General features: G+C 48.9%; 2 protein-coding genes across 6 annotated transcripts in view; one reads left to right on the forward strand and one right to left on the reverse strand.

Annotated features, from left to right (window-relative positions):
• NEK4 (NIMA related kinase 4) overlaps positions 1-6,869 on the reverse strand; it is a 29,386-nt gene extending 22,517 nt beyond the window's left edge. For 2 of the 5 annotated variants that reach the window (XM_029050684.2, XM_029050681.2), the window contains exon 1: positions 310-510. In XM_029050684.2, coding sequence (XP_028906517.1) covers positions 310-402 — 93 coding nt within the window. In that variant the 5' untranslated portion in view covers positions 403-510. Of the gene's footprint in view, positions 1-309; positions 512-6,793 lie in introns of those variants that run through there. The other 3 variants (XM_029050682.1, XM_029050685.2, XM_029050683.2) reach the window with 3 other exon arrangements.
• LOC100088787 (signal peptidase complex subunit 1) lies at positions 3,587-7,383 on the forward strand. The gene is made up of 4 exons (XM_001511784.6): positions 3,587-3,760; positions 3,997-4,056; positions 4,128-4,214; positions 6,815-7,383. Exons 1-4 carry the CDS (start codon positions 3,725-3,727, stop codon positions 6,944-6,946), a joined length of 315 nt encoding a protein of 104 aa, XP_001511834.1. The 5' UTR covers positions 3,587-3,724; the 3' UTR covers positions 6,947-7,383.
• Positions 7,384-7,946: the final 563 nt, after the last annotated feature.

The following is a 7,946-nucleotide window of genomic DNA, read 5'->3' on the forward strand; positions in this document are numbered from 1 at the left end:
CCTTGTATCCCCCCAGCGCTTAGAACAGTGCTTTGCACCTAGTAAGCGCTTAACAAATACCAACATTATTATCATTATTCCTCTGCTCTTCCCCTCCATCCCCCCCCACCCCCCAGCCCCACAGCACTTATGTAAACACACCCCTCATTTTATTCGTATCGATGTCTGTCTCCTCCCGGGTCAGGGATTGTCGCCGTTTACTGTTGTGGCGCTCAGTACGGTGCCGTGCACCCAGTAAGCGCTTAATCAACATGATGGAGCGAGCGAGTGCCCGTGCCCCCACAGGCTCCGCGGCGCCGGGCCCCTCACCTGCTTCTTCTCCTGCCGGTGCCTCACCAGCGTCACCTCCCCGTAGCTGCCCTTGCCCACGGCCCGCAGGAAGCAATAGGAGGCCAGGGGCATGGTCTGTCAGGGCAGTCCCGGGCCCCAGGCTCAGGCCTGGCCGGGAGCGGCGGGGGCGAGGGACGCCGTTCATTCCCGGGGGGCGGCCGACGGCGGGGCCCACGCCGACGCCGCGGCCGCTGCCATAGCGATCCCTGCGCCGCCACTGCGCAGGTCCGGACCCTCCCCCCCCTTCCACTCCCACTTCCTTCAATGGCCCAGCCCGGCGCCCCCCTCCTCCCCCCTCTCTTTCCTCTCCTCCCCTCCCTCCCCCTTTCTCCCCCCTCTTTCTCCTCTCTCCCCTCTCCCATTTTCTCCCCCTTCCCCCCTTTCTTTCTCCCTTTCCCCTTCTTTCTCCCCTCTCCCCTTCTTTCTCCCCTCCCTCTCTTTCCCCTTCCCCCTCCCTCTCTTTCCCTTTCCCCCTTCCTCCCCCCTTTCCCCTTACCCCTCCCTCTCTTCCCCTCCCTCTCTTCCCCCTTTCCCCTTCCCCCTTCCTCCCCCTTTCCCCTTACCCCTCCTTTCTCTTCCCCTCCCTCTCTTCCCTCTTTCCCCTTCTTTCTCCCCTCCCTTTCCCCTTACCCCTCCCTCTCTTCCCCCCCCTTCCCCCTTTCCCCTTCTTTCTCCCCTCCCTTTCCCCTTCCCCCCTTTCCCCTTACCCCTCCCTCTCTTCCCCCCCTTCCCCCTTTCCCCTTCTTTCTCCCCTCCCTTTCCCCTTCCCCCCTTTCCCCTTCCCCCTCCCTCTCTTCCCCTCCCTCTCTTCCCCCTTTCCCCTTCTTTCTCCCCTCCCTTTCCCCTTCCCCCTCCCTCTCCCCTTACCCCTCCTTTCTCTTCCCCTCCCTTCCCCCCTCCCTTCCCCCTTCCCCCCTCCCTTCCCCCTTCCCCCCTCCCCCCTCTTTTTCTCCCCCCCTTTCCCCTTCCCCGTTCTCCCTCCCCCTTCCTTTCTGCACCCCTTCTCCCTCCTCTTCTCTCCCCCTCCCCGGAGGATTGTAGTTGTCCTTACCTCTGCCTCTGCCTTTTGCTCTAAATCGGGAGGATCAGAATGCTGGAATTAGGGGATCAATGCGGTTTATTTGAGTTTCAGGGCCCGCACGTATATAACAGATTGCTTCTCTCGGTGTTTTCCTTGCAATTCCAATTTTACTCATAAAGAAGTGTTCATTAGTACCTTTATTCTTAAACACCACTTCAATACTAATTGTTAGAGGAGTATGACCTGCCACTTGCATTTTGAAGTTCAACGAAAATTGGGAAAACAATTGCAAAAATTCCAAAGCAATCCACTCTTAACCACCAAAAAGGAAACAACAAACATGGTTTGGTGAAGAGCAAATCAGGCCAGTCAAATTAAATCTCCTAAAATGGGGACAGAGTATTCAGGATGGCTCCTGACGGCACTCAAGAATACCAGACGACATTTTTACATGACCCTCTTCCCCCTCATTCTCCAAAGGTACCAGATAAGGCCCCTGGGGTGGCACCTGGAGAGTTTCCAGTTCTCTACCAGTCTCAACTACGGGAGGGAGAGTCAAGCAGAGGCCTGTCCATTCCATTCCTAGCTGGGGCAGTGGCTAGCAACTGGAAGGCCATCTGCTACAAGTCAAAACTCCCCTGTGCTGGGTAGCAGCGGCACGGGAGAGAGTCAAGGGTGGAGACTCAAGTTTACTGCACAGAAAGAGGTGACGGTAAACCACTTCCATATTTCGACCAAGAAAACTCTGTGGATGCACTACCAGAACAATTGCAGAAGGAGGTGGGGCGTTCTGGAAGAGCTGCGTCCATGGTGTCGCTAAGGGTCGGAGACCACTCGACAGCATAAGACAAGACCAGATGAGGGACAGACTAGCTGAAAAGCAGTGTCTTGTATAAAACTGAAGGAGTGTCCACCCTTGCGGGCATCAATCAATAAATTGTATTTATTGAGTGCTTACTGTGTGCAGGGCACTGTACTAAGCGTTTGGGAGAGTACAACACAATATATCGGATATATTCCCTGCCCACAACAAACTTAAAGTCTAGAGTGGGAGACAGACATTAATATAAATCAATACATAAAGACCTCTTAGAGGAGCTGTTCCTTCAATAAGGCTTTGAAGGGGGAGCGTAATTAATTGTCAGACATGAAAAGGGAGGGAAGCAATCATCTAGAAGGATCTCGATTTCATCCAAATTATGAAAGACTTATTGAAAGTGTGGTGTTAGGTGTTGTTTGCACCCAAGCACTGCAAAGAGCAAAAGCATCAGTACATCAGAGGACACTCACTATGCGTCCGCAGCGTGGAAGGGTAGATGGGTCATGAATTAGACTGTAAGCCTGTCAAAGGGCAGGGACTATCTGTTGCCAATTTGTACATTCCAAGTGCTTAGTACAGTGCTCTGCACATAGTAAGCACTCAAATACTATTGAATGAATGAATTAGCCTTTTCAATTACACCCACGCAAATGGATCAAGTTCCCTGTCAAGAACATCATCTCCAAGGTCGAAGGACAACTCTCAGACAGGCACACGCTGTTGGACGGGTGGGCGTAAAATAGAAGGATTATATCCAGCGCTTAGAACGGTGCTCGGCCCATAGTAAGCGCTTAAATATCAATGTTATTATTATTTATATACAGAGGTAATGATCAACTGATTATTTGTATATATTATTACCCTATTTATTTTGTTAATGAGGTGTACATCCCCTTGATTCTATTTATCTTGATGTCGCTTTGTTTTGTTCCGTTTTGCTTTGCTGCCTGTCTCCCCCGTTTAGACTCTGAGCCCATCACTGGGCAGGGATTGTCTCTGTTGCCGAATTGTCCATTCCAAGCGCTTAGTACAGTGCTCTGCGCATGGTAGGCGCTCAATAAATACTACTGAATGACTACGCAGAGAAGCAACATAGCTCAGTGGAAAGAGCCTGGGCTTGGGAGTCAGAGGTCATGGGTTCGAATCCCACCTCTGCCACTTGTCAGCTGTGTGACCGTGGGCAAGGCACTTCACTTCTCTGTGCCTCACTCACCTCATCTGTAAAATGGGGATGAAGACTGTGAGCCTCACGTGGGACATCCTGATGACCCTATATCTTCCCCAGCGCTTAGAACAGTGCTCTGCACATAGCAAGCGCTTAACAAATACCAACATTATTATTAACTGAGGCTCGGGGAAGTAAAATGACTCGGCCAAGGTCACAGGGCAGGCGAGCGACGGAGCCCCGCCCTCGGGAAGGAGGGGCGGGGCAGCTTCCGGCCGCGCTGCAACGTCCGTTTCCGCTGTCTCCTCCTCTGCGACGTCGGCCTTAAGATCGTATTTCGTTTTTGCCCCGCTCCTCCCGGTCCGTTGCCCCCTTCGACTCCGGCACCATGTTGGGAATCCTCAGCTCAATCCCCACGCAGATGGTGAGCGGGAAGCGGGGATCGTCCCTTTCCTTCTCCTTCCCTCGGTGCCTGCCATATTCCCCCTTCTCCCAGCTCCGTCGGCCTTTCCTCACCCACTCTACCTCTTCCCCCCCCCCCCATCCTCCCAGTGGGATGCTGGACGCTTGCTGGGAGGAGGGAGGGAGCCCCAAACGCGACGAAACAGGGGAGTGAGGAGATCGGTCATCCCTTTTTTCTTGTCTTTCTAAAACTCACAGGATTATAAGGGTCAGAAACTAGCCGAGCAGATATTTCAAGGCATCATTCTGACTTCGGCTGTAAGTATCTTGCGCCTTTCGTCGTTCTTTTCTCCGGTTGGGCTGCTGCTGATACAATCTCTGTTTTGTAGGTGATCGGTTTTATCTACGGCTATCTGATTGAAGATTTTGGTTGGACCGTCTCCATAGTGATGGCGGGATTTGTTGTTTCGTGCGTGGTAAGAGACTGTACACCACCTCTTGGCAATTACTAGCTGCTTATTGTTGCATGACACTGTTGGACCTTCTTCCGGCAATAAATCATAATTATATTACACTCAGTATATTAAGCCTTGAGGTAGGTGACAAGACCATCAGATGGGACACAATAAAGCCGACTGGATCAAAGTCATTGTTCTCCCAAGGCTAACAAAGATTTCCCCGATCCTGACAGTTGTCACATTATCGCTCTGTCACTGAGTCATCATCATCATCATCGATGGTATTTATTAAATCAGGGAAGCAGTATGGCCTGGGCCTGCGAATCAAAAAGACCCGGGTTCCAATCTCAGCTTGGCCACTTTCTCCTGTGTGATCTTGGGCAAGTCACTTCACTGGGCCTCAGTTACTGCCTCTGTAAAATGGGGTTGTGACTGTGAGCCCCATGTGGGACAGGGACTGTGTCCAACCCGATTTACTTGTATCCACCCCAGCGCCTAGTACAGTGTCTGGCACATAGTAAGCTCTTAACAAATACCACAATTATTATTATTATTAACTCCCACCTCAAAGCAGCCACATCAACCCCCCACCTCTTCAGAAGCCTCCTTAAAAAAAAAATCCACCTTCAAGTAGCTTGCCTCGCTCAATTCATAACACACCAGCTGCATCAGCTGAACCCCATCTTTAGCATTTTAATTTATGTTTGCCTGTCCACTCAGATTGTAAACGCAAATCTTGCTTCTCTTCTGTTCTCTCAAGCACTTCATACAGTGCTTTGCGCTCAGTGGTATTTAAGCGCTTACTATGTGCCAGTCACTGAACTAAGCACTGGGGTAGTAAGAAGATAATCAAGTTGGAATAGTCCATGTACCACATGGGGCTCACAGTCCTAATCCCCGATTTTACAGACGTGAAGAGGGAGGGCATTCCAGGCTCCAGGCAGGACCTGGGCCAGGGGTCAACGACAAGATAGACGAGACCAAGGTACAGTGAATAGGTTGGCATTAGAGGAGCAAAGTGTGGGGGCTGGGTTGTATTAGGAAATCAGGGAGGTTTAAGGTATTAAGGGGTGAGCTGACTACTGCCAGGATTTTCTCTTTGATGTAGAGATGTCCTGAAGGCAGGATGAAATATAAGACTTCAGAGAAGGAGAGAAATCAGGGGTACAGACCTAGATTTGGGAATCGTCCACATAGAGATGTTAGTTGAAGCTATGAGAGCAAATGAGTTCTCCAAGGGAATGGGTTTAGAGAATAGAAGGGGACCCACAACTGAGTCTTGAGGGATGTCCACAGTTAGGGGGTGGGGGCCAGAGGAGGAGCCTGCAAAAGAGACTGAGAAGTGGCCAGAAAGATAGGAGAACCAGGAGAGGACAGTGCCAGTGAAGCCACGGTTGGATAATGTTTCCAGGAGAAGGGGGTGGCCAACCGTGTTGAAGGCAGCTGAGAAATCGAGGAAGAGGATGGAGTAGAGGCCATTGGATTTGGCAAGGAGATAGATCATTGGTGACCTTTGAAAGAGCAATTTTGGTAGAGTGAAGGAGGCAGAAGCCAGATTGGAGAGGGTCAAGGAGACAATTGAAGAGGAAGTAGAGGCAGCGGGGGTAGACAGTTTGCCCAAGGAGTTTGTAGAGAAGTGGTAGGAGGGAGATGGGCCAATCAGGGGAAGGAGCCATAAAGTCAAGGGAGAGTTGGTTGGTTTTTTTTGGGGGGGGGGCGGCTGTTGGATAGGGGGAGACATGAGCATGTTTGAAAGCACTGGGGAAGAAGCCATTGGAGAGTGAACAGCTCAAGGTGGCAGTCAGAGAGGGAAAAAACAGCATGGCCAAGTGGGTAGAGCACGGGCCTCGGAGTTAGAAGGATCTAGGGTCTAGCCCTGGTTCTGTTACTCGTCTTCTGTGTGACCATGGACAAGTCACTTCACTTTTCTGGGGCTTAGTTATCTCATCTGCAAAATGGGGATTAAGACTGAGCCCTATGTGAGCTTGAATCTACTTCACTGCTCAGTACAATGCCTGGCACATAATAAGCGCTTAAATCCCCAAAAAGGGTGGGGGAGAGCGTTTTGATAAGGTGCAAAGGGGTGGGGACAGAGGGTGGATTTTGAGAGGAGGCAGGAGATCTCTTGGGATACTCTTGCGAAAGTTGGAAGGGTCAGAGGGGGATAGGAGGAGGAAGGGATGAGAGGAGCCGGGGAGATTCACCCCTGATGGTTTCAGTTTTCTGCAGGTCCTTTGCCGGGTTATTAGGGGCAAGAGATGGGGGAGGGATTTAAATCTCTGAAACAACTGGCGAGGGCAGTGGGCGTGGGAGTTAATAAAGATGGGTCTTTTTGCATGCTCTTCCCTTCCAGCTTGGGCTTGAAAACATTACCACTGCAGTTTTTTCTTACACTCTGAATAACCCCCACTTCATTTTTCCATCTGTCCTAGATTCAGTCTAGGTCCCTTTTCCCCTCAGTTGCAATCAGTCTATAGAGATTGATCATACACATCCTTAACTCAGAGGCTGTCAATCATGAACAGTTTCTGGTGGGTCCATGCAGGGGAGGAACAATGCTACTTTGGACTCTGGGGTTTTGGGGTAAGATAACCAACCTTTTTCCTCTTCTTTCCTAGCTGACTCTCCCTCCATGGCCCATGTATCGCCGGCATCCCTTAAAATGGCTACCTGTTCAGGATTCAGGATATGAAGATAAAAAGTCCATGGATAGAAAAAGCAAAAGGCAGTCAAAAAGGGAGCTTCAGTAGTACAATTTCCAGGATTCAGATCGCAAAGAAAAGTAGCAGTGGATAGAAAAAATGGTAGGCAAAAGGGATATTTTGTGGCGCAGCTTGACCATTTGGATTTTTTGTTAGCTATACAGTTCTTTCATTAAGCTTTTTCATAAAACATGTTAAAAAGCATTCAAATTTAATGCAGAGCTGCCTTTAGTTTTAGTGTTCTATATAGTTTGCTACAGGTATTTGGGCTTGTGTTAATGAATTCTTTTGGCCTTGAAGAAAGAAAAATATTAAAATTAAAGTGTACCTGTAGTTCATAGCACTGCGTGCAAATTCATGTTTTACATTCATGTGAATAGTGAAGGAAAGAATACCTTCCAGAATATTTTATAAACCATGTTTTGTGAAATCTTAAAACTTCCCTGTGCTAGAAGTGTTTTTTCAATAAAAATGTCATCGCTGAATGACCAGTGGGGGCTTTTTTGATTGTACATTGTTACTGTAAATAGGTGTACAGGCAAGACTAAACAAGAAGCTTATAGTAAACTTATCGTTTCCTAACTGTACTTAGGTTTTTGTGGGGGTTTTTCCCTCCAGTAACTTAGAGTTGTTAAGGGGCAGGGTGCTTTAAGGGATGAGAAACATGATAGTTGCATTAAGTTTTCAACAGGGGAAATATAAAATTTTTAGTACAGTAAGGTGCTGTAGCCCTTTTTGCAAATAAATGGTATATTCACACCTCTTAGAGGAGCCAGAAGCACAAATTAGAAATCTAAAGTTCACTTACTGTCACTGCAGAGGAGAAAATCAAGAGGGTTATAAATAGGATATAAGCCAGAGTGTAACCAGAAATAAGTGATGGGGTGGGAAAAAAAATTAAAATCAGGAGATTCAAAAGCAGGTTCTAATATTGAGCTTTGCTGGAAAAATACAAGCGGAGAGTTATACCTTAGCAAAAATCTTAAATGCATACCTTTTTTTGAAGTAAAACACAAAGGGGGTCTTCTTGTCTCATTGCCCACAGTAT

The sequence above is a fragment of the Ornithorhynchus anatinus genome, chromosome X1 (assembly GCF_004115215.2).
Source record: "Ornithorhynchus anatinus isolate Pmale09 chromosome X1, mOrnAna1.pri.v4, whole genome shotgun sequence".
NCBI lineage: Eukaryota > Metazoa > Chordata > Mammalia > Monotremata > Ornithorhynchidae > Ornithorhynchus > Ornithorhynchus anatinus.